General features: G+C 34.7%; 1 protein-coding gene and 1 pseudogene across 1 annotated transcript; one reads left to right on the plus strand and one right to left on the minus strand.

Moving 5' to 3' along the window:
- Positions 1 to 881: 881 nt before the first annotated feature.
- Positions 882 to 8,970, minus strand: LOC110785133 (uncharacterized). The gene is made up of 4 exons (XM_021989575.2): positions 8,680 to 8,970; positions 6,807 to 8,590; positions 5,556 to 6,598; positions 882 to 1,239 (listed from the first exon to the last, which is right to left on the minus strand). Exons 2-4 carry the CDS (start codon positions 8,298 to 8,300, stop codon positions 1,122 to 1,124), a joined length of 2,655 nt encoding a protein of 884 aa, XP_021845267.1. The 5' UTR covers positions 8,301 to 8,590; positions 8,680 to 8,970; the 3' UTR covers positions 882 to 1,121.
- Positions 8,641 to 19,730, plus strand: LOC110785118 (kinesin-like protein KIN-14F; annotated as a pseudogene).
- The last annotated feature ends 7,522 nt before the right edge of the window (positions 19,731 to 27,252 follow it).

The raw sequence follows: 27,252 nt of genomic DNA on the forward strand, positions 1-27,252 counted from the left end.
TCTTGTGGTCCCCACATTTACTCACATCGTCCTTTTACTATAATAAATAATTCACCCACTGACCACTATCTTACTTTCATCTTATTTTATTAAATTTAACTCAACCTCCTAAAACTACATGCCGATCAAGGTGTATCTATTAATAAAATACGGAGGGAGTATTATTTAATAGTGAAGAAACTTTTTTTTTTAGAACTTTCTTTTATAGAGGAAAAAAATCTTTTGAAAAGAGGTAAAAAAATGAATATTGTTTCCATATTTTGATAACTCATCAAATGAAGGCTTTTTTTGTTAATATTTTTTCTTCTTTTAAGCCCCTATTTGAGTCTTCATTGAAGATGATCTAATATTTTCGCCTAGCACATTATAAGTCAAACTCTCTTCTAATTACCGACTTCATGCCTTTTGTTGTGGAATGTGTGGAAAATAAGCAAAGTTGCTTTACCTTATGGCTTAGGCTTTGGTGCGAACCGAGTTTCTTCTCAAGTTTCCCCAAATCGAATCAATCTGAGAGTATTATATGACTTGTCCAGCACTAGGGAAATGATTGTCACACTTAAAAAAGTTGATTTTGAGTTGACACTCCCTATCTCCCGCTGGAGAGCATAGAAAATTACTCCGTACATTCTACTCATGAGTAGAAGTGCCAAAATAAAACCAAGTGCTAAAATCAATTCCCATATTTATGTGACGGGAATTGCACAATTTTGTTGTTCATGTAGGCACCAATTAAGATGGCCAGGCTCCTAGCTGTAGCTACATGTGAATCTATACATGATCTATGATTCTAGAGTTCTAAAGCATCTGGGGATAACATATTTGCTGAACCTTTTTCTGTGCACAAAATGAAATCAAAGCTAGAACCAAAACGAATAACCGGATAACAGAACAAATAAGAACTTTCATGCTCATAGACATGGAATATAAACCGATGAACATGGGAAGGGACAAAACTAGTCATCTTTCCCGCGGATGCACTAAAAGCATGCATGCCCTTTTTTGTATTCCTAACCCATTGCTAATGTAAGTAAACATTGTCAAGAACATGTATACTAAAAAGTACCCTCGTAAGTTTTCTTCTTTTTGTTTTTTTTATGTTCTTTTTTTTGTTTTTAAAATTATCATCCAAATGACCAAAGAGACTGTACATCTGGGGGTGAATATAAGCCACCATACGGGGATTTGACAACAGATGGATTTGTAACGCCTTCTCCGGTTTCCTGAACAGACCATTCATTCCTGCCAAAAGAGAAAATTAATATTGTCGTTAGACATCATCTGAGAGCAATTAATGTCAAACAAGAGAGCTAATGAGCGTAGCAAACAGTATTCTGTCAATATATGGCCATTCAACCACTATTTGGCAACTTCTCCATCTTCTTACCCCTTCTGCTTGGGATAGGGGGTTGCAGAGGTAGGAAGACCTTTCATGAGGTTAATGTCAAATAAAGTTCAAATATTTATCTGATCTGAAATTATCAAGCAAGACATCACACAAACTCCGAAGAAGTAGAATTTAACAATGAGTACACAATGAATGCCAAGTGCAGCCGTATCCTCTGACTTGTGTATATCTACTCAATGACACATTCCACACGACTTAATAGAATTGTCCATAGAATTATAATGCATTGCCTAGAATTACTCCCTCTTTGTCCTTCACATAGGTGAAGCGAACGGGAGGTTTGGGCTTAGTAGGTTGCTATTGTGGTAACATCGACCTTCACCAAGCCCTTATGATAAAATTCAAGAGAGAAAGAAGAAATCTACAAATTTAAATGATCAAAAAGTAAAAGATGGACGTATAATCATATGGCTCGATCAATACTCTGATCATTGGGTTCAGGCCTTCAGGATTGCTGTTATCCACAAATTGTATAATATACGGGGTGGACAACGGATTGGAGTTAGAATGATGCAATCTAGAAACTTGTCATATATATTCTTCTGAGACAGTAATAAGAAGTGAAGAGGAAAAGGAAAATCATCAGAAACTTGTCTTTTAACTCTCTAGTCTTGGGAAATGGCAATTTAGACAAGAACCAAAGAACGGATGAGTGGTTAGACCTCCTACCCTTCAGCCCTTGACGAGTTGACGCAAGGGTTCAATTCTCGTAGGGGTCCTACGCTTCTATACCTGATAAAGTTGGGCCTGGCCCAGACCAATATGTACCTACCAAAGAAGAGCTATCCAGACAGTTGTTGAAATCATGAAAGTTCCCATATGGTCTTCAAATTTGAGATACGAGAACAAAAAGAAAAAACAACTAAAATAACTGGGCATCCTCAAAATCTGAACTCTGAAGGAATGTAATATAAAAACTGTTGTGATTTGTGAAACTACTTAATGTCTAAAATGTGACGGTGAATTAGAAGCAAACAACCAATTGTGGGAAAAACTTCTATCTTTTTGCAGAGAAAAACTGAACACAAATATACTGAACTTCAAATGGATACTTGATTTCCTATTACTACCTCCACTTCTTTCGTTTACAGGGTACCTTGGTAATGGTACAGGTACAAAAGTTACCTAGACATGCTTGGTTGCAACTAATATGATATTTCCATAAATCGGAAAGGTTCCAAATAAAAAGAACTGGAGGAAGATAAGTAGCTAGATCAAATTAACATAATAGCCTATTCAGATTGATTTCCGTATCAGCATTTTCCAAAATTCAAGATCTAAACTTGATAAGTTTGGCTGATAACATACAGTAAGGCAAAACCAAAGATTCAGTACAAACTCTACAATACTAACAAAGATCCTCTTTATCCATCGTTTTTTGTTGCTACTAAGCATTATCCTTTGCAACTGAAGGTACCAACTGTGAAGCATGGGTACTTCTATAAAGTGAAGAATCAGTAAGGGTACTTCATGAGTACGGGATGGTACGGACACTCCATGGATACGTCCTCGGTACGCAGGGTACGTTTCAGGGTTGTTGTTTGCAAAAAGTCAAAAGTACAAAAAACAAGGTACGGAAATTTCAGTAGGGTTTCAGACTTCAATTGCTCTCATAACGTAGTCACCCCCAACCAAGGGAGTTGGCTGCCGCTGCTGTTCTGGCATAATGTCTATCTCTGATGAGTAATTTCTGTCATATCTATCTCACTCCTACTCCTTTTCTCCCTTTTCTCTCTCCTCCATTCTTTTCCAAATTCTCCATCGAGTAATTGATTTTTACTTGTGGAATTAATGGGTCATGGATTTATATACTTTTGCAAAAGCGGCAATCTATGGGGTTGGATGAGCATGGCTGATCCACACAAAATTCCTACTTTTTCTTTCAAAATCCAACTAAAGCAATTCTCTTTGTTTTGGATCATTAAATTAACTTCTTTGTCTTTTATTCTGTGGTAGTGCCAAATGTATAAATTTTAAATTTCTTGAATTTATTTTCCAAATCCCTGCCGTTCCCGTTTTCCGTCCCCCCCGTATCCGTTTCCGTACTTACACCAATTGAATAGTTATTAAATAAAGCCTCAAAAGGACCACCAATGGGTTGGAAAATTCACCTCTTAAGTCAGGAAGATAAGACATTTTCACCCTTCCTTCTCTGTCTACCTTTCCTCCCCTCTCAGGAAACCCAAAAAAACCCCCAAACCCTAGCGCCGCGCCGCTTGCTCGCTGGTGGTCGTAGCCTTAACGGCCTCCGGTGAGCTTGCGTGCCTCCGACGTAGTAGTAATTAGGTGGTGGTCTTAATTTGTCGTTCTGTGTCCCAAAGGCTCGATACCCTGTTGTTTGTAGGCTTAGTTGCTCTTTGAGTGGGCTGGTTATTTCCTTATGTTGTGCATTAATAGTTTGATGTTACTATGGCTTCTTTGTGGTTTAGTTGTTCGGTTTCCTTACGAGTTTTGTTGGCGTTGGTAATCAAACATGGTTTTTGTTGGTGTGGTGTTTAGTTGTTCATACCAAATGGTTATGTCTTTTTAGGAGTATTGAGGCAGTGGAGGAGGAGTTGGGTGGTGCTGGGAGATGTTAAGTTGCTTTGGAAGTGACCTTAGAGTAAAGCTTTTAGGTTGTATGGCAGAGGAAGGAGATGTTAGGCTGTGGAAGGTTTGGTGTTCATGGGTTGTATTTGTCGTTAGTTGGTCTTTGGGATTACCTTTTTGTTAATTCTCATTTTAGGTTAGCGTTGCGAAAATTCAACGCTTTCAAAATCCATAATTTGAAAGCAGCTCCCCATTTTATGGGAGTTCATTGCTTGCAACCGAAGTCACATTCAGTGACTCTAGATGCTTGTGAGCGTTTAACAAGGTCTTTTCAACCCTGTCGTGACATTTTTATACTACCGATCCTTTCTTTGTCTTCCAAAGTTTACAGGTTAACAAAGGAATACCTCCCCAACTTCCTTTCCATTTCCTACAAGGAAATCATGGCCAACAACAGCTTTGGCACGATTACACCTCGTTGGTGGTGCAAGCAAGGCCCTCTCAACAAACAAGGTTACACACAAGGAATGCCTAGTTGTTTTGTAATGGTCTTTAAAGACCCAAGTAATGTAATTTGTTTAGGTTTTTTTGTAATGGTCTTGAAAGACCTTAGTGGTGTAGTTTAGGTTGGTAAACTTTCTTTTTATCAATGCAAATTAAGCCTATGTGAAAGAAACCAAAAAAAAAAAAAAAAGGACCACCATCAGTGTTACAAAACACGTGGACATAGAAATAGTGTCTGGCGTTTTACATTTTGATACGTCAAGATTCAAGACTGGGTTAATGATTAAAAGTGTACGAAAACAAGACAGTTTTTCAATTGGAGAACTATTACCACGGAGTGTCTTCAAAGGTAGCACAAATCAGGACAAATTTTAAATTGGTACAGTTTAGGAGCGACAGAAAAAAAGAGAAAGATATCGATACATCCGCCCCCCCCCCCCCCCCCCCCAAAAAAAAAAATACTCATCAGAGAAGCAGGAAGGGAAGTACAAACAACAGGAAGAAAGGACTTCGGAAAACACACTTGTCTGTCCCCAATATATTTTAAATTGACCAAGAAGATCTCAGATTCTCAAGAACTCTACCAGTCCTCACCCAGATGTACAACAGGTATAACTACCAAAATTATGCTAAATATTCACTGTGACAGGCGCACAGCGAATGTAAAACAAACAGAAGCAATTCATCCAACAAGATATTTCAAACAAATTTAGCAAACAATTGTTAATATACTACAAAAGCAAATTCTTCGGATTTAAGTGTCAGATTTATGCATTTCACCTTTTCAAATTTGTATGTACGTATTTTACTCAGGTAAAAGGCCTCAGATAATCACAAAGTGATACACTGCCCCTTCCTCAACACACTAAGAAAAGAGATAAAAGAGAAAGCAGTAAGGCAGTTATTTTTCTATACTGAAGACAACGAGGCAAGTCCTTGCATGTGTCCAGAGTATAAGTTAAGTAACCCGGGTAACAACAGAGCATAAAGAAACAATTGATACATAAGCTAATGCACATAACACATTACGTGTAAGTTGCCATCCATCCTCAAGCAATAGAACACCAAATAGTAAATGAAGGAATAGCATCCTAGATGGATAAAGGTAATAACTCACTTGGACCAGCTGGCAGTGGATGGATCAAGAGCATTGGCTGCAGCCCTGCTAGGACTTCCAAAAAAAATGTTTTTCTCAGAAGCTTCTTCAGAAGGACTAATAGGAAAATTGCTTTCACTGCTATACAGTGGCGGAAAAAAAGCGTTCTGCCATTGATCTTGATCATTAGAGCTAGGAACAGAGGCACCAAAGGCACTAAAACATTGACCATTTCCCATGAGATTCTTCTGTGGAGAATGTGTTCCAGAAACAATATGACCCTCATTTGCAAACAAAGAAGCCGTAGACTTCTGCGTTGATTGATGCATCATGTCGTCATTGTTCAGTCTGCTTCGCTCTAGAGGTGTAATCCAACTGGCAGAACCACCTACCATGCTTAACCCATCGGGACAAAGTGGGGAAGAATTCCACATATGCCATGTTCCCTTATCACTAATATCATTCAAGTCAGCAGCTGGAAAAAAGTGCATATCAAGGGCCCTTGGACTACTAGAGAAGTGGCTATGGTTATTCGACTTTTCATCAGCAACTCTCAGTCGCGACAATGGAGATTCGATTGGAGAAGGCCTAGTGACATCCAAATGAGTGGAAACATTGACCATAGCACAAGATTTTCCAATTCCATCTTTTACAAAGCTACTGCCACGGTCCAGCTGAAAATTATCAAGCGATTCTGAAACAGGCCCAAGAAGTGATACAGGGTCAGGTTCATAACACGGATCCTCGAACAGCTCTGGCTCTTCCGGGAAAAAATCATGAGGCTTGTCCAAAACACTAGGAAAGAATGGATCCTTTGCAACAGGTAGGCTAGAACTATTAGTCAGTGGCCCACTTGAAAAAGAGCGAAGCATAAATGGAGATGGCAAATTAATTGGGTTATCATAAAGCGGTGCAGAGGATACTGAGCAAGGTAGCTGAGCACTTCCTGCTGCTTGAGACTTTCCACTTGGTCTGCTAATTACATTGGGATGAGAGGGTGGAATTTGAGTAAATAACTGTTGCCATGACTTCGGTTGTGTCTTAAGCTGCATATCTGAAGTGACCTGAAGCACAAGCAACTAAAATTTATCAACATGATAATCATAAATTGCATTGGGTCACAAGTTTTCATATCTAGACAACAGGTAAATAAAGGCTACTTGTCAACCAAAGTGGAATAACATCCCCTCCCCATCCCCAACCCAAAAAAAGAGAAAGAACAAAAGAAGGGATAACCAAACATGTCAGCAAACAAATAGATAGATGACTTACAGGTTGAATATTGCTTGTGTCATCTACAGTCATAATAGTTCTTCCAGGCAGACGCTCTGGTGGAATAGAATCACGTTTGCTGTTTGATACTACGGAACATTCAACAGAACCATTGGGCTTGAATTCTTTGGAAGCAGGAAAGGCAGATGGGGCTTTGCCAAAAAAACCACTGCCAGTTAATGCCTTTGAAGAAGACAAAAAAGTACCCCTCATGCGATCAAAATATCTAGCACCAACATTCCCTCTACTAAAATTGTTTGTAGAATTACCCTTTGCTCCATAACCGGTCTCAGTGTACTGACCCTTCACACCATCTACCCCAGATTTTGGAGAATCGCGTCGGTCAGTTTCATTTTTTCTTTCAGTTTCCCGCTTCCTGTCATTTTCCTTCCCCGGTTTCTTTTCCAACTCATCCACATCAGAGTTACTTTTACTAGATCCTTTGTCTTTTTCCTTTCTCCGTTCCTGACGCCTTTTCTCAGCTTCCCTCTTACTATCTTTCTCCTTCAACGAGGAGGTTCCTTTAGCACGATTCTCAGCTTCTATCTTTTCATCTCTCAACCTCCTGCGCTCTTCAACCAATCTGGCCACCTCCTCCCTTTGCTTTCTTTCTTCCTCCTCCAAGAGTTCTTTCTCTATTCTAGCTTGCTTCTTCTCTTCAGCTTTACGGCGAGCTTTTTCACCTCTGCTCTCATGACCTGTGATACCATTCTCACCCTTCTTGATCATCCCCCTATGATCAGCATCTGATGAGGAATCCTCTGAGGAGCTAATCCTAAAAAGCTTTCTCCAAAGCCACCTTATACTTAGCAAAAACGACGTCAAGAGTCTGCAAGGGAAAAGGTATACACCTGAATAAGACTTCTCTACAAGGCATGATTCACTTCTGCCGAACAATCCAACACCATTCTTTCGTGGCGAAAAAGAAGACTTAACAGGAAAAGAGCCATTAACTATCCAATTCCCACTCTCTATCCATTCTTGACTGCAGGGCGAAATATTATCCGACCAGGGCTTCCCATTCAATATCTTTCCACCCTTACCAAACAATTCTTTAATAATTCCAGAATTTGAAATACCAGGAGGGATAGGCAAGTCAAGAACCGGTCTTTTTGATATATGCCCACAATACGAACACATGAATTTCCCTGCACCCGGGTTCTGATCCCGATAAGGTGTCAAGCAGTTCCTACACTTCCTAGTAGCAGTCTTTTTCAGCTTCTGCAACTCCAACGCCTCATTCCTCTTTCTCTCCCTCAAACGGGCATTTCTCCTCACCCGCCAAGCAGATAACTGTGGCATCAAAACCTCATACCAGAACAAGGTAACCAACAATACAAACACACAAGCCAATCTCGGGGATGTAATCTCGAACCTAAAAGCGGGCGGTAGGAGTTGAGATAAAGCCCATAGCCCGATAAGCGGGATGACTAACCAAGGCAGCATAGTAGCAACCCTGCGCGACCACTTCTGAATCACACAGAACATACACATTATCCCCCTGAACCTACACCTATCTTCCCCGTGATTGTATCCAGCGAAATAAACCCTACCGATTATAATTCAATAATCCCAGCTTCTTTTCCAAATGCTTCAAAAATCAAACTCCTTCCGTTCGACAAAATTAACAGCTACAAACCCTAATTCATCAAACCCTTAGTCGCATTTAACACGCAAAATCAAAGAAACCCCCAATCATACGGCAATCATAAAAAAAATCCCCAAATTTTCAATTGTTTGATTAATCGCAATACCTAGGTTTATCAATCGAGCTTCGAATTTCTCTGGCACGTATTAAAAAGAAGATAAAATAAAGTTAATTTTTTTAATAGAAATGGTTGAAGGAAGACGGAGAGAAGAGAGATATACTTACAAATTGGAGAAGGGACACCGCCATGGATTGAAAGATGCTGAATTAGACGAAACGTTTCGATTGATTGGAATGTGAGAAATGGTGCAGAAAGAGAGAAGAAGAAGAAGGTGAGCAAGCGAGTTGAGGCTGAGTCGACTCGGATGGGAGGGGGGCAGCTGCGGCGTTTGCTTCGCGAGTATTTCGGTTTTTTTTTAATTTGCCTTTTCGGTTTACCTGAGAAAAGGTGAGAGAGAGAGAGAGGGGAAGGGAGTGTGACCCAAAAAGATAAGACGATGTGACGAACAAAATTTTGTTTCTTAAAAATGAACTGCGGGGTAGTTTTTTTGGTTTGGAAAATATCCCGGGTAATTAGATTGGCAGCGATATTTATAATTATACGAAATATTTGTGAATGTTACGTAATATTTCCTTCTTATTTACGTGATAATTGACACAGTTATGTAGTCACGTTTGTAAATATACGACTTTAAATATTACAAGACCTTTTCCAGATAAAATGACACTAAGCAATTCAAATTTGGGCGGCGACCCACAAAACCAAGCAACCCGGGCCTCGTCCCGTAAAACCGAATTCAAAAACCCGAAAACGGCTAGTTTTTAGTTGCAAAATCAAAGCTTTAACCATTAAGCAAGTGCTACGTGTCAAAGCTCGTACATTTTGTACAAAGGTACGCTCACTAAAAGCCAAACGCAAGGACGGTGTCATCGTCCTTGCTTGGCGTTTTATGTGCCACGTCAGCGGCGCCAGGCGTCGTGGCCTGCGCTGGGCGCAACTGTTATCTGGCATTTAGCCATCCATTTTTCTATTTAAACGCTGATTTTCAAGCACTTTAGGGCACCAAATTACAATCAGAACGTCGTAATTATGAAATTCCCCCTCAAAAATCAAATACAAAAACTTCAAAAATCTCATACAAATCTCAAGCATTCAAGCAATTGGGAGCTCCAAGAGGAATTCTAACCTAAACCTAACTAGGTAATTCCAAATCTCAATCCTAATCTACTATGTTTTCTACAATTTCTCTTTCAAAATGATTAGTAAAGTTGGCACTTTTACTCTTAAATTGCACTTACAACAATCACATATTTTTACAAAATCAACATTTTCTATGATTCAATTACAAAGTTATGGATTCCATGATGTTTAAGGTTGTTTGTAATCACTTCCTTAAACTAGAATCATTTTCAAAATATGGAGTATTCAAAGGTGAGGCCTTTTTAATATTTAAAGGTCCAATCTTTGAGATTCAAGACTCCTCTTTTCAATATTCAAGTCCAAGTTTCATTTTCAAGATTCTATGATGTTTAAGGTTGTTTGTAATCACTTCCTTAAACTAGAAACATTTCAAGTTATGGAGCACATCAAAGGTGAAACCTTTTTAACATTAAAAGGTCTAATCTTTGAGATTCAAGACTCCTCATTTCAATACTCAAGTGCAAGTCTCATTTTCAAGATTCTATGATGTTTAAGGTTGTTTGTAATCACTTCCTTAAACTAGAATCATTTCAAAATATGGAGCATATCAAAGATGAAACCTTTTCAACATTAAAAGGTCTAATCTTTGAGATTCAAGACTCCTAAGTTCAATATTCAAGATTCAATATTTCAAGTTCAATTTCTATGTCCAAAATCTAAGGCATTTTTGGATGAGCAACTTGTCCTAAAGTTGAGATTTTTATAATTGAATCCGTGTCGGACGCACTTATTATTAAGAAGTCGTTTGGCGTTCGGATCTCAAATACAATAGTTTAATTTCAATACCGCATCTTTCAATTATGCACTTCAATATCGCAATTGCACCTTTTAATTCCGCACTTACTATTTATGCAACTTTACTTGCCTAGTCCTTCTAGGCAATGTGGTTCCCACCTAGTCTTTTTTCTAGGTGGTGTTGTATCTTTACTAATTACGCATTTATTTTCTATTGTGATGTTGCTTTACTTGTTTATTGCTTTCATCACCTCACATGCTAAATACAACAAAATGCAAGTTACACCGCGCTTAACAAAGATAATTTCTTGGACTAACCGGCCTTAGGTTCCCTTAAATTAACTTTAAAGCAAAGTGGTCACAATACAAGTAGAAATTCTATGTGCTAAAATTCTAAGTTCAAACCCACATAGTGTCATGACTAGGGTTATTCGAAAATGTTTTATGCCATGCATTCGGATACAATTTTTAAGGCTCGCGGAATAAGCATCTCGTTCCCTTGCCCGGATCTCACCCATCCGTTTCTAAGATTCAATGTCTTATCCACTAAAGAGTCAAATTTGGTCTTTCCAAACGGGACCCTTAAAATTATTTGGTGGCGACTCCTTCGAAATCCAAAAACCTACAAAGCTCCAAGCCTTTATTCTCGTAGGGGAAATCAAAGAGCACGACGAAAAAACCCCCTACAATTTTGTTTCCCCCAAACTATACTCTTGATTTGTTTTCAAGTAGATCGGGTACATTCAAGACCAATTATTCCGTAAGAATCTAGTGTAGTCATGTGACCCAAAGGAGAAGCAGGGGCCAATTTAGTATAGTCAAAAGTTCAATTACAAATATTAACTTGGAAGTACGAAATAGACAAAAATTTCAGTTAATTATTTAGTTGTTTCTAATACTAAGCAACTGGTAAACCTAATTTTATCTTTTCCAGGAAGAGAAGCTTAAGAGAAACATAGGATTTCATTATGTTGAGAAGCTTAGTAGAGTACATTCACCTAATTTTATCAACTATAAACATCTAAGGCTACTATTTGGATTAGAAAAGCTTGTTCAAACTAAAATCAGACTTATATCATCCAAAACAATCATAATCAAATCTGCTAAAAGTCCATAATCAAATATCCATCAATAAAATTCAGATAATCTCAATAAAAAAATAGCCAAATCGTCCATATTACAACAACAAAAACGCAATAAAACAGAGAGTTGGGCAAATAGTGATGAACTAGAAAAAAAAATCAAAATCAATATGACACTAGTAATTTGCTTGTACATCTCGTAATTCGTCACTTAATTAGGTCCAAAATTCAAATACCAGCCCACACAAAAAAAACGCAAAGCGAAGGAGAAGTTCAGCAAATACGATACCAGACGAACTCCAGAGGAGCTTCAGATATGGGAAAATACGTGCCATTGGACCGAATTTCATGCGAACTCAAGCAAATTTCAGCAAACTCAACCAACTTTCATACGAACTCAACCAAATTTCAACCAAAACACATAAAATTAGGGTTAGCGAAATTGAAGACGGAGAGAGAAACTAAACTGGAGATTTAGGGGAGAGAAAGGGAGAAGAGAAGTTAAATTGAAAATTTAGGGAAGGAGAAAGCTAAAATGAAGATTGGGAGGGGTTTTAATTTTGGTATTCTTGAAAGAGAAATTGGGGATGGCGGAAGAAACCTTCTAATCTCTGGTTCCTAAGCTCTGAAGTTTCAAGGAGTTTGACATTTTTTTTGTTTTTTTATTAAATTGATCAAAGAGGGCGAAATTTAAAAGTCGCCCTCCTTATTATTGTTAAAGAAGACAAAACAAAATTTTCGCCCTCTTTGTTATTATCAAGGGAGGCGATGTACGTTTGCCCTGTTTGATTTGTTCTAATAGGACGATTTTTCAATTGCCCTTCCTTTTATAAAAAAATCGCCCTCCTTGCTACTGATTCTTGTATTGGAGCCTTGTATGCTGTCTTTCCACTCTAGTTTCTCTACAACCACAATGCTTGGAAACTTATTGACTGACGTTGAGTCAATCCCATTTATTGAAGCGCTACGACAATTATCTTTTATTGTTGATATGTCTAATTCTTTTTGTTGGATTTGAAGTAGTTATTGCTGAATAGATCTGATACAATTTAATTTTTTCGGTGTGTGAATACTCTTTACGGAAAAGAAAATTTCTGCCTCATTCATGTCAGCCTAATTCTTGTTCTGGGTGTTGTGGGTGAGCAGGTGTTTTTTACTCCTAAAATGACTCATGGGCTCAGATAATATTGTTTGCATTTTATTTGTTCTATGGTCATATTTCATGTATTTCTAATGTCTCTTTTTCTCAGAGCATGTTCTTTTTTGTCTGTTGTGAGTTGTGACCTCTTGTATTATCATGCAGGAAACGAAGCCTACTCAACATAGTGTTCAAGAACTTAGGGAATTAGGGATTGACTCCTCATCTGCTTGCATGTCGATCTGCACGAGTCGGTTTTTCTCTTAATTTTGTAGCAACTATTACGAGACAGATCTACTTAACTTATTGCTTATCTCCTTCGAAATCTCGGTTACTTGTGAATTTGAATGAGTTTTTCTCATTAGACATCCACTTCGAAGAGTTCCAATCTTCTCAATACTTAAAAAGAAGATGTGTAATTTTTTTTTATTTTATATGGCTGCTAGAATACTAAGGAGAAGTTTCCACAATTTTGCATGTTCCGGTAATTGGCTGTTAAAAATTTTGAGTTCACTCTATCAGGTTTTAGTTGCTTCTTTCTTGACTTCCAATATTGACTCGAACATATTCTTAATGTTCATGATGTTCCAAATATTTAGCATGTTCCACTTTTACTACAGGTGGGTTTATTCTTCATGTCAAAGAAATTTCAAACTGATTTCACATGCTCTCTTTTATTCCCAACAAAAAATTAATTTGTCTTTGGGCAATGTTGTTGAATGCTTGCATGACAATTCTTATTGACATTTTGGTTTGTGTTCTATATTACAAAATCACAAGGTCGTGTTGGCCTAGTTACAAGATATATAATGTAGATTATGGATCATTTGGACTCCCTTATTATGGACTGGTCCCTGAATTCTTTTCGTTGGTGTATTGAAGGCATAGATAAGTATCATGAACTATATTGTCCTATGACATATGCCATAAAGCCTTCTTGGTTTACCAAGAAAAGATTATAGAGATTATATGGAATCAATAGATTGACTTTTGATGAGATTCTTTATAGCTAACCTTATTCAATTTATTTCAGTGTTGTTGCACCTCCCGACTTGGAAGAGTGGACAAACCGAGCGGATTCAATTTCCTGAAATTAAAAAATCAAATATTAACCAGAATTTTTAGCCTTTAAATTAATACAAAATATTACCTTCACGCATCTTGTTTTTCAAAGATATTCTTGTTCTGTCTTCTCGTTTCACAAAGTATTTGGAACGAATACAACCCAACGTAAGATTTCCATCCACCTCATGCAAGAATATGATATGTTACATTACTTTGCCGCCTTATCAATGGGTTTGTATTTGGGTTTGATATACTTTAAACTTTTTTGCATGCAGATAAAATACGCAAATTTTTGACTATACCCGGGTACAGTCAAAGCTGGTTGTACCCCCATCCAAAACGATGTCGTTTTATGTTGTTTAAAATGAACATTAATATACTGGTACAAAAATGAACATTTACTATTTCAGAAATGAACATTTATTTATTTATTTGGAATGAACATTTACTATTTTGGAAATGAACATTTATTTATTTATTTGGAAATAAACTACAAAAATGAACATTTACTATTTCGGAAATGAACATTTATTTATTTATTTAGAATGAACATTTACTATTTTGGAAATGAACATTTATTTATGTATTTGGAAATAAACAATATAGACGCTTGTAAAAACATAAAAGACCAATGAAGTGAACAATTTCATTATGAACATTAACCATATATTTATTTTGAACAAACAAATAAACAAGAAAGAACAAATAATTCAACAAAAAAGAACAAACAATATAAAAAAGAACATAAAATTCCTGAAAAAAGAACAAACAATACAACAATTATGAACAATTTTATGATGAATTTTAAAGCCAACATGAAAGAACCAACAATAAAACAATAAAGAACAAACAATAAAGCAGATAATTATTATGAACAAACAAATAAACAAGAAAGAACAAATAATTCAACAAAAAATAACAAACAATATAAAAAAGAACATAAAATTCCAGAAAAAAGAACAAACAATACAACAATTATGAAAAAAATTATGATGAATTTTAAAGCCAACATGAAAAAACAAACAATACAACAATAAGTTTGATGCATGAATTTAAAAAAAAACAAGAAAGAACAAACAGTACAACAAGAAAGAACAAACAATACAAAAAGAAAGAATAAAAGATTAATGAAGAGTTTAATTATGAACATTAACCATATGATTATTATAAACAAACAAATAAACAAGAAAGAACAAACAATATAAAAAAGAACATAAAATTTCAGAAGAAAGAACAAAAAATACAACAATTATGAAAATTTGATGATGAATTTAAAAAACAACATGAAAGAACAAACAGTACAACAAGAAAGAACAAACAGTACAACAAGAAAGAACAAACAGTACAATAAAAAAGAACAAACAATCGACAAGAATGAACAAACTATATGAGCGCGTTGTTTTTGGGGTACAGCCAGACCCTGGTACAACAGTTACTCAGTTAGCGATTAGATAAAATATATGCCGTTACCCAATTCATCAGATCAGTTTTAGATTGTTTCAATGATTGCATCTTTACAAACACTATGTTATTGTCTATTTCCTACTCCGTATTAGTTTTAAGTTGCGTTTAGATATGCTTTGCCTTCGTTTATTGGAAATATACCTCATGAAAACTATATTTTTGTGTTTAGAGTGGCCTTGGTTACACATCAGAAGATACTTGGGGTTTCAATGACCTAGCTTTGGAAGACCTATTTCAGATTTCAAAATCCAGAGTTGACATGATTGTATAAGAAATTTGAGTCCAGATGATTGATATATACAATGAACAAGTCAGAGACCTTTTAGTTGATGATGGCTCTTCCATAAGATATCTTTAACTAGCGTGGCGTTAGGTATAAACTTCTTATCTTATAAGTATTGAAGACATTTGTAATCAAATCCACGTTAGGTATTCGAAACAATTCCCATGTCAATGGTCTGAATGTACCTGATGTGTGTTTAGTTGAAGTTAACTACACCAAACATGTCCTTGACTTGATGGGGCTTGACCTAAATAGTCGTGTTGCTGGTGCAACCCTGAACAAAAGGAGTAGCAAATCTCACAGGTTTACTTCTTATTCTAATGTCTCTTAAGTACTCGATTTCTTCTATCTTGTTTTACATATTTATTTTGTATTTTTGCAGTATTTTAACTATCCATGTCCAAGCAAAAGAGTTGATCATTGAGTCCGTTTTGAGAGGTTGTCTCCTTCTGGTGGATTTAGCAGTAGCGAGAGAGTTGAAAAATCTGAGGCTGTTGGAGAAAGGCTCAAGGAAGCATAGCGATGTTATCTATGCTCTTGCTTAGAAGAATGCTCATATTCCTTACAGGAATAACAGACTTACTCAAGTCCTCACAAGATTGTCTAGGTACCCCGCAATTTGGATGGTGCAGGCGTGTGCACGTAGCTCTAGGTGCACCGCGATTAAAACGACCAACATTAAACACAAAACGCGCGTTTTCATTAAATTCCCAGGAAAAAAAACAATGCCCTTGAACAAAAGAACACCTCTGAACAAAAGAACATTAAAGGCTCTGTTCTTTTCAGTTATGTTTATCGCGTTTTTATTTGATTTTTGTTATTTTTGCGATATATATTCTTCTGGGTTTTATGTTTTGAATTCAAACTGTGAAGAGGAGAGAGAAAGTCTAGGTTTTCTAAAATGGGTTTTAGAGAGAGAAATTAATGAAAATCCCCAAAAATTCGTTGATTTTTCTGCTTCAACATCAAATTAAATTGATTCTTCTTCTTCAAATCTGAATTCTACAGCTGATAATCAGATTTTGGGAGGTAAATTTTCAATTTTGTAATAACAAATGGCATGTTTTGATGATTTTGATTTTGTAATAGTTGTGTTTTTGATGATTTTGACTATTTTGATTTTGTAATAATCGTGTTTTGATGAATTTGATGATTTTAATGAATCAAATTATGTAATAACACGCTGATTTCGTTGAAATCGTTGATTTTGAAGATTTTGATTATGTAATTACGATTTTTTCCAGAAAAGAACAGTTTTACGTATTAAAAGAACATATGCTCGAATGAAAAGAACAGTTACATTATGCTCGTATTAAAAGAACAGTTTCATTATAGTAGAAAAATAGACCATTTGCGTTTCATAATTTGTTCTTTTGTTTTATTGTGTTCTTCTTTTTTATTATTTTCAATATTATTTGCATTTCATAACTTGTTCTTTTTATTTTATTGTGTTATTTTTCTTGTTACTTTTTATTTATCCTTTGTTATTTTGATTGCGTTCTTTTTCTTGTTTTTATACATATTAACCTATTATTTTTTCAGATATTATGAATAATGTGCTTGATAATGCATAACAGAATGATGAAAATGATGATTCCGAATCATATGTTATTGTGGGACAAAGTACTTGACTTGTTCTTTTAGTCTCTATATTTGTTCTTTAAGACTTTTCATTTGTTCTTTTCATAATACTCTGTTAAAAGAACAAAATAAAAACACGTGCACGGTTCTCATTATGCACTCCTTTAACAATTTTTCTTTTCTCCTTCTCTGTTCTTCAATTCTTTGATTCTACTTCCTATTTGTTCATTTTCTATTTTTCAGCAACTATATATATAATAATTGTACTTATGAGTCATAACCATTAGTCATTTTAGAAATACATTTTAGAGAGAGAGAGAGAGAGGAGAGGATTTATATTCTCTCAACATAAGAGAGATTTTTCGAGAGAGAAAGAGTGAGATGGTAAATGAAAGAGTAAAAAAATACATTTTCTCCTTATTCTCTCTCTAAAATTCCTTCTGAATGTTTCTCGTTTGTTGAAAATGAGTGAATTAAGAAAAACACTAGTTCAATGTTGATGCTCCTGATAAATGTTGATAAGTGTTTAAGGTACGTTTCCTTGTTTTTTCATCTAATGTTCTTTTCGGATTGTTATGTTCTTTTTCACAACTTTATTTTTACTGTGTCATCAACATAGTTTGTTCTTTTATATCAACGTACATAGATTGTTAAAAAAGAACATATAATGGTTTGAAAAGAACAAATAACACTTAAAAAAGAACATAGTCTGATTCGTGGTAAAAGAACAAATATACTTTTTTTTAAAAATATAGATTTAGTTTTAAGTGCATCAAAAAATCGTCGTTTTGTCTTTTTAATTAGAACATAAAATCGTTTGAATAGAACAAATAACACTTAATAAAAGAACATAGATCTTATGTGTGGGATAAAAACAAAAATACATTTAAATAAAAATATAGATCTAGTTTTAAGTGCATCAAAGTATCGTCGTTTTCGTCTTTTTAATTAGAACACTAATTGGTTTGATAAGAACAAATACAACTAATAAAAGAACATAGATTTGTTGTTCTTTTCGTCCCTTTCATTCTGTTCTTTTGTTTGATAAGGAAAAAGAAAATGATGTTCTTTTTTCATGTGTTCTGTTCTTTTTTCTTATTTTATTGTGGTTTTTTTTTTTTGAGTTTTTGTTATTTTATTTTTCTTCTAATTTTGTTCTTTGTGTTTTGTAAAAAAGTTGTTGTTCTTTTTTATAATTATTTTGTGTTCTTTTTAATTTTGTTACAGTTTTTTAATATTTAATAATATTATCGATAATATGTATTTTTTTTTTGTTTTTCTATTGTATTTTTCACACGATGTTCTTTTTGAAAAATAGTTGTTCTTTTTATAGTTATCAGGAGAGAGAATATGTTATTTTTATTTTTGTACATTTTCTTTAGTTTTTTGACATTAGTGTTCTTTTCAGGTTTAGTTAATGTTCTTTTTGTTTACTCTAGTTCTTTCTGTTTAGTTTTTTATGTTCTTTTTTGTTTTTTTGTTTTTTGCGTTTTCTTTTAATGTTTTTGCGTTTTGGTGCAGGTGCACGTAGATCTACGTGCAGGCCCCTGCACCATCCACGCGTTGCTAGGCACCCAGCTTAATAGATGTCATAATTTAAACTTTGATATTTTTTATTATTTATTCTTGGATATATTTCATCCCCATTACTCAAATTTATCTTGTGTTTTTTTCTTTGTACTAATATTTAAATTTATAAGTACCCTTGTCTATTAAGAGGCCGACCAGTCTTTGATTGCTAAAATATGAATATCTTTCTCTTGTAGGGTGGACAAGCTAAAACCTTGATGTTTGTGCATATAAATCCAAAATCTAATATTTTCGGAGAGACAATAAGTACTCTCAAGTTTGCAGAGAAGGTTGCCTGTATAGAACTTAGAGCTGCTCGAGCTAACAAAGAAACTAATGAAATTCGGGATCTCAAAGCTCAAGTTTGTTCCTTATCTTTTTGCTAGCCTTAAAACACTTGGACATGGAGAAAATATATCATTCTTCCCTTACTACAGATCTCTAATTTGAAATTGTCATTAGATAAATAAAAAAAGTTGAACTAGAACATCTGAAATGTGTGCTAATTTAAGAAGCAATTATGAAATTCAAAAGTCATGAGTCGTTTAACCAGTGCATTTGCTAAGGCTTGCGTAACCAGTTGATGATAAATCCATTAAGGTATGACTACAATAGTTAATAAATAACCTTATTTTCCTGCACTTAGAAGTGTTTACATATAGCATGTTCTGTGTCCTTGATTATTATAAGATGCTTGTTTATGTGTTTACCCACGTTAGTCTTAAAATGCAACAGAATATGAAGCCTCACTAATATGACAACATTAATTTCAGAACATGATCAATTTTTTCACCCTTTATGGCTTTGGCTTCTTTTTCTTTTTCTTTTTTACAATGAAGGTTGTGTTTTCAGGTCAGAAGTTGTTCTTCAGACAAACAGAGGAGGTCACGTTTCCCCTAGATTTAAGGAACATGAACCCATGCAAACGATGGCCTTCATAGCTGAAGATCAAGAAGCATCCAAAGACTAGAAATCCAAGGTCGATCTCCATCTCCTGGCCAGTGAGAAGGTCATGCTACTTATTGAGGAACACTCATAAGGAGAACGCTTAAGCCTGAAATGACAGAAAAATATGTCCAAAAGGTTCAGTGCCCTGCAGCTAGAGTATCAGTGAGTAAACATCTCTACCTTGTGTATTGTTCTCTGACCTTTATGTAGGAAAAATAACTGTTGAAACCGAGAATTTACGATTAATAGTCATATAAGATGTTACCCGATTATAGATCATATAGGAAAAAATAGTTGCGCCGTGGTATGTAAGCCACTGACTTAGAAGCAAATTTTGTCACTACCGGTACAAGCTCTCAAGTGACAAACGCCCCAAGGTTAACACAACTAGGTTTTATTTTTGTGTGTCTGCCTATATTATTGCTGGGACTCTGGGAGGCAAAATATATACTCCAAACTTCGTATATTTACACTAATATAAACCTGGTCCACGCTAACTTAGCGTGGACCAGGGCAACGGAGTAATTTGTATGGGAAATATGTGTAACTGTCACGTGATAGTTATTTTGTGATTTTAAATAGTAACTATATGCGTATGATAGTAACTATGTGTTTTAATGAGTTACTATGTGTTTTGTAGAGTTTAAATGCGATTTGTGTCTATCCCACTTTATATACGTTTTAAACTTTTTTATTTTTCAAAATTTCAGATCTACATTCTGTTCATTTCTCTTTCATTTCTCTCTCTTCATTTTCTCTCTATGCTTTTCAAAATTTAGCCCAAATTTCCAGGTTTTGTTCGATTTTCTTCGTAATTAGCTTACAATTCTTACAATTGGATCTATTAGATGAGGAAAAATTGGAGGAAGTAGTAGATCAAGAACGAGGTTCGTCGTTGTCGAAACCGAATCGGAGAATTTGCGCTCGTCTACAAATCTTCGCAAGAATTTTTAGAGATCACATCTCGGTTTGTTGTTTTTTAAAGAATTTTAAGTCTATTTTTATTTAAAATTGAAAATATTTGTTGTTTTGGAGAAATTAATGTTTGTGTTTTGCCGAAATATCGTTTTCACTTCGCAAATTCGATTAGTGACTTCATGATTTTAAATACTAATTGTATGAGTAATACAGTAACTATGTGGTTTAAAGAGGTACTATGTAATTTTAATGGTTACTATATGTGTACAATAGTTACTATTGCAATGGTTATTATTTTGTTGAGTGATTTGAAATGATTGTTGTTTTGTTGAAATTAAGGCCAGTGTTTCACATAGTTAGTATATAAATGATATAGTTACCTATAATTTATATTGCGAAATAGTTTTTTTTTAAAAGTTACTATAACTTTAAAACAGTAACTATGTGTTTAAAATAGTTACTATATTTTTTAGAAAGTTATTATAAGTTTAAAACAGTAACTATGTGTTTAAGATAGTTATTATGTTAACAGTTTATAGTGACTTTTTGATAAATAATAGTTACTATACGATTACATTATGTACTATGTTACTTAGAGTATGTTTTTGTTCGCTTCTTAGATAGTGGCTATATGATTATAATGGTTATTATATGTGTACAATAGTTACTATATTATAATAATAGTTCCTATATGCATGTTTTATATAGTTACTATATGTTTTATATAGTTACTATATTTTTGAATTAGGTACTATGTTTATTTTATCATGATTTGTTACCATATGTTTATTTTCTTTAATAGTATTTGTATGTTTTATATAGTTACTATATGTTCGAAATAGTTACTATTTTAATTTATTATGTTCTGTGCATGTTTTTGATGTTATTCTATATTTTTAGTGATAGAGTTACTATATTATAATCACACCAATTATGTCCGCAACAATGTGACTACATGACCATGAATAATATTTATAGGTATTATGTCTTGTATAATAGTAACTATATGTTTGATATAATTATTATGTATATTATAATGTTCTTTTTATGTTCTTTGTTGTCCTCTATGTTATTATTAATAAGAGTTACTATGTTATGATCAAGTTAACTATATGATCATAGCAATAACTATATATGCAACTCTGCTAATATATGACTATCATTAATATTAAAATATACTATATCATGTATAATAGTAACTATATGTTTTAAATAGTTACTATGTTATCATTTTGTTCTTTTTATGTTTTTTTTGTCTCTATGTTATTAGTAATTATAAGAGTGACTATATTATTATGACAGTGACTATATGACTATAACAATAACTATATCTGCAATTCTACGAATATCTTACCATCATTAATTAAAAGAGTTATTGTATGATGCATAATAGAAACTATATGTTTTATACAGTTACTATGTCATTTTTTCACACTTAATGTTAAATTATTAACTTAGTTTATATATTATTAATTCAGAAATACAAAGATGATTCATCTAGAATTGAAGTCGCGCGAAGAATAACTTCTGCAAGGAAAACAAAAGCAAGAGAAGAAGAGGAAGAAAATTTTGACAACAATGAAAACCAAGGACGTGGTAGAGAAAAGAGAGGACGCGGACGTCGAAGGAGAGGACGTGTTGGTGTAAAGAAGGGACGTGGACGTGGCGATTAGTACTTTTTAGTTCAAAAACATTTGAGTTTAATGTGTCTTATTGAATAGATGTAAATAATTAGAATGTCGTAGCTAAAAACAACTAATCATGTAGTTAATGTTTTCTTAATTATTGTTCAAGAGTTATAATTACTCTTACTTTTGATATAGTTACTCTTTTTTTATTTCAGTAAATATATGAAATAATAGTAACTATAATCGAAAAAGTTATTGTATGACCTCTAAAGCATCTATATTATATTGCTTATTTTAAAATATACTTCGTAATAATTGTTCTACAGTTAAAATTATTTTCTATATGATTTAGTTACTCTATAGATAAAATAGTTATTCTTATCGAAATGGCTATATTATTATTTTTTCATAGTTACTATTATGAAGATATAGTTACTTCACAGAACATATAGTTACTCTTTGTATAAAATAGTTATTCTTAATGAAATGACTATATTATGAAGATATAGTTAATTTACAAAAATACCCTGGTCCATGCTAATTATAGCGTGAATGGGGTCCATACAAGTGGGATTGAACTTCGTATATATGGTTGAAAGGGGATCGGAGCCACACGATTACAATCTAACATCTCCCAAATACCCCTCGTCCCAGATTAGTTGTTACACTTCTAAATTAAGAATGACCCCACAATTATTATATTGTCTCTCTTTTCCCACTAAATCTTTCTTTGTCCTCACACCTCTCGCATTCAATTAAAAAAATACCCCCACTAACTTCTATCACATCTACTTTTTCAATAAAATAATAATTGATAACCACACTACTACTTATCGCATTAAAATGTGTGTCCAGGAGAGTGTAACAACTATTATGGGATAGAGGGAGTAGATAATTAGGTGGGCCACCATGATTGGAAGAACTTTGATAGATTTGTGAAACCACATTCCACCTAAGAACTTGATCACGTGACTTTAGTATTGCAAATAATAAAGCACTGATATTTGCGTTATCAATTTTCTTCCATAAACAGAATGCTCCACAGTTGAGCCGTGGCCAAGAGTTATATACGCTGTATACCTGTAGATCAAACTGACTTCCTCACGCAACTTTAATCCAAGAATTACACGCTTTGCATTATCATCAACACTTTAGACACATGGTGGAATACAGTTTGGGTGCTCTATGCCACCTGCAAATGATGATTGAGGCAGGAGATATGGAGCTGAAAATCGAGAAATCAAGAAAAGCGGCAAGATTATAGGTCAAGACTCAAGAGCAAGCTCAAGTCTGATGGAAGGAAGATCTACTCTATCTTGTGTTGGGTGAATGAGCAGCAGAAGGAAGTTTGGTCTTCCCTATCGGTTCTTGTTAAGGCTGAAAAGGCTTCTCGGTTGGAGTATAAAGGCCACGAAAGGAAGAGATCCTCAAAGACAAAAGACGAAAACAGAGCTCTAACAAAGGAGGTTTAGTCTTGATTAATTTTTGTACTTCTTTTAGATTGGTATTGCTATCTTAGGTTATTAGTTGATTTAATTAGGATTCGGAATAGTGCATATAGCTCTAGCTCACCTTTTGGCTTGATATTATGCCTCCTAACTATCGATGACACTTACATTGTAAATGTTTTATGATTTTGTATTGTCTGTTACATGCAAATCGAAATTTAATATAGATTTCCTAGTATTTACCATTAATTTGTGAATGGATATCTTTTATGCAATGTTTTTAAAAAATAAAATTGTATATCTTGGACGCGCACGGTCCAACAACTAGTATTCACAAATATCTTGCATCAGTATAACTAAGGACATGTTCAACTATTTGGTTTACGTCATTTAGAAAAAATAAGTTCATATAAATTAAATTCGTGAAAATATAGGTTAGCCAAATAAATTTATAACTAAAATAAGTTTTTGATAAGTTCGTATAATATGACTTTAAATAAAATAAATGAAAATCAAGTAAAACGCACCCTAAAGTGATTCCACACTTAAAAGCTCAAGCTCTTATCATTCCTTGACCAATTTTTGGAAAAAAATTAACCACATTTTTCTTGCCAAACATGTAGATTGTTGAGTGTTTATACTTTATATTTTGAACTACCCTGTGAATCTGTAAGCTCGGACCAAATCCTTTCAAGACATTGTACGCGTTATAAAATGTGGAGTATTATTATTTGGTGCGCATATACGTGCTAGGCCTAGGTATACACGCATTGACAACATATCATGTGCTAATTGCTATACGACCATACAACTATTAAATACTTTGGAATAATTAAGAAGGCAAAATGATTGGAATATTACGGGGTACAAAGTTTAAGGCACTAATTAGAGTATAACCTGTGTGGCTGTGTTGTTAAGGATATCATAGTATCCACTTCCTCCGTTTCAAAATAGTTACAACACTTTGGTTTTTGGACTATTTGCATAATTTACTTTGTTTATTTTATATGATCTATACTTTAGGAAAAACATATTCATGTTGAATCTTATTAGATTCATCTTAATATATATTTTGTGAAAATTAATTTTTTATAATTTTTACTTACCGTTAATTTAATATATTAATTATTCAAATATGCATTGACAACGTAAAAAAACAAAGTATTGCAAAAAAAAAAATATTAAATTACAAATAATGGTCTTATTGAGATGGGATCACTAAATGACAAAAATGATGATGTAATCAATCAAAAGTTATCATGCAATTAAGAATATAATAAAAGAATAAATAAAAGTTGATAGCCAGAGTCAATAATCATACAAATATAACATTATTTATTAAATTTGATAAGGACATTAGAAGATAGGTAGGGACCCTTAACCTTAAGGTATCGTTTTCTTTCCTTGAAAGTTTTGGGTACAAAGTTTTGGTGGTTGTAAATTTGTCTTATAAAATTTCGTTCACTATTCTTCTTCCATGATTTGTCTTCTCTTAGAAATTTAAGATACAACAAATACATTACTATAACAAGGACAAGAGTCACAAGACTATAATTGTAAATTGATGGTTCCATAAATTGATGGACCCCCTCCCCTACCCGCCACCCGTAGCGAGTACATTTCTAAAATTGTATCCGCACCATCACCCAAGTGGATATCCACTAAACCTTTTTACCCGCTTTCACCCGCGTGCATAATAATATAACAAAATTAATTTCTAAATAATTTAGCAACTTAATTCCAAAACTCATTGCAGGAATTGCAAATCAAAATTCTGAAGAAACCCATTACACAAAAACAGAATCAAGAGAACCCAGATAGAAAACAAAAACCAATCAAAATTCAGTCAAAAAAAGTTGAAAGAAACAGGCATATCAATCCAACGCACCCAATTACTAGAGTACCACAACTATGGAAAAAAAATCTCAATAACTCTGTAACGCCCCGACCTCTAATTCACTTATTAAGGAATACTTAGCAGCGGAATTAACCTAATTCGATCGAGACATTACTGCCGTAACTCCCTCTTGGGAATTACAAGGCAACCATCATAATAATTACTATTAAACTCCAGAATTAACATCATAATCCTTTTTAATTCCTTAATAAAAGTACGTAACTTAATCAAGAATCTTTACTTAAACTCGTTACAACTTAACATTACTTAGGTAAACATAGCTATAGTGAAATCCTCGTCACTACTCGTTTCCGTGGTCCCCAGCAGTACCTAAAACAGAAAACAAAACGGTGAGACGAAGACTCGGTAACGAGTTACCCTAGCATCGTAACATCATTTCAATTCATTTTATTTAATAAACAGGGAGAATAGAATATAGTAAAACATTTAATAAATCATCATTTCAGAAGCATCATTTCGAAAGCATCATTTGAGAAATATCATTTCAGGAACATCATTTCAAGAATATCATTTCAGGAACATCATTTCAGGAATATCATTTCATTAATCTTTTTCCTTTTAACAGTATTATTCTGGTCGTCAGGACTTTACAGGAAAACATGTATGACGTCTCCTACGAACAGGGGAAGCCAGTGCTTCATAACAGGGGGAGCCAATGCTCCATAACAGGGGAAGCCAGTGCTTCTTATCACGGGGAACCTTGGTTCCATATCATGGGAAGCCAGTGCTTCTTATCAGGGGGAACCTTGGTTCCATATCAGGGGAAGCCAGTGCTTCTTATCAGGGGGAACCTTGGTTCCATATCAAGGGAAGCCAGTGCATCTTATCAGGGGGGAACCTTGGTTCCATATCAGGGGAAGCCAGTGCTTCTTATCAGGGGGAGCCTGGGCTCCATATCAGGGGAACTTGACTAGTTCTTACACTTTCATTTATCATGTTTACATTTCTTTTAATGGAACATTAATCAGGAAAAACTCATTCATTCAGGATTGTTCAATAAAACCATTAAATCTCATTATTTCATAAAATCATTCTTTCAGGAATAATAATTCATTAAATCATACTTTGCATAAAGCTGCATTATCGTAAATCAATTCAATCAAAACATACTTGTAAACCCGCAAATCATAAAACATCATTATAAAACATCAATCATTCATAACATCATTCGTACATAAATACATTTCGAAGGGATTGCGGGTACTAGCAATAACCGTTACCTCAATTCCATGATTTGCCAGGCCTTTTTCCTTGGTTCGTTCGTCCTGAGCTCCGAGTCCGAATTTTAGAGATATTGGGCCAAAGTAAATGGATTTGGGCTTGACTTGGGAAGTTAAAACCAACGTTCCTAAATTGGAATGTGGTTCCTGGAAAAACTGAAGCAGAGCAAAGTAGGGGAGGGCAGAGCGACGTGCGCGACAGGGAAGGAAGAAAGGGAGGAAGGAGGAAGGGACAGCGGCCCAGCCAGGACGGCGCGACGTCGAGGCAGAAGGAAAGGGACAGCAGGTGGCGGCGGTGATGGTGGTTGCGGGGTTGCAGTTTACGCGGAGGTGAGGGAGAAAAGGCAGGGGAGGTTGGAGGAGAGAGGGAAAGGGGAGAGGTGTGGCGGTGGCGAAGGGAGTGCGTGGCGTTGCTGGGTGGTTCTGGTAGTGAGGCACGGTAGTCACGGTGGAGAGAGAAAGCAGGGAGGGGTGAGTGAGGAGGAGAAAGTGGTGTGGGAGTGGTCGGTGTTGGTTATCAGTTTCAGCAGTAGTGGTGAACGGAGAAGGAGGCAGAGGTCGGCGGGGGTGGTCTGCCGGCGGAAGCTAGTGGTGGTGGTG

This window comes from Spinacia oleracea, chromosome 5 (assembly GCF_020520425.1).
Source record: "Spinacia oleracea cultivar Varoflay chromosome 5, BTI_SOV_V1, whole genome shotgun sequence".
Lineage (NCBI taxonomy): Eukaryota > Viridiplantae > Streptophyta > Magnoliopsida > Caryophyllales > Amaranthaceae > Spinacia > Spinacia oleracea.

Bases quoted from the DNA above. Each gene is read 5' to 3' on its own strand.
- LOC110785133 (XM_021989575.2), bottom strand. From the start codon at position 8,300: ATGTGTATGTTCTGTGTGATTCAGAAGTGGTCGCGCAGGGTTGCTACT. The intron at 6,599-6,806 runs GTAAGTCATCTA...CTTGTGCTTCAG, and splicing joins ACACAAGCAATATTCAACCT to GTCACTTCAGATATGCAGCT. The intron at 1,240-5,555 runs GTGAGTTATTAC...CTCTTTTGGCAG, and splicing joins TCCACTGCCAGCTGGTCCAA to GAATGAATGGTCTGTTCAGG.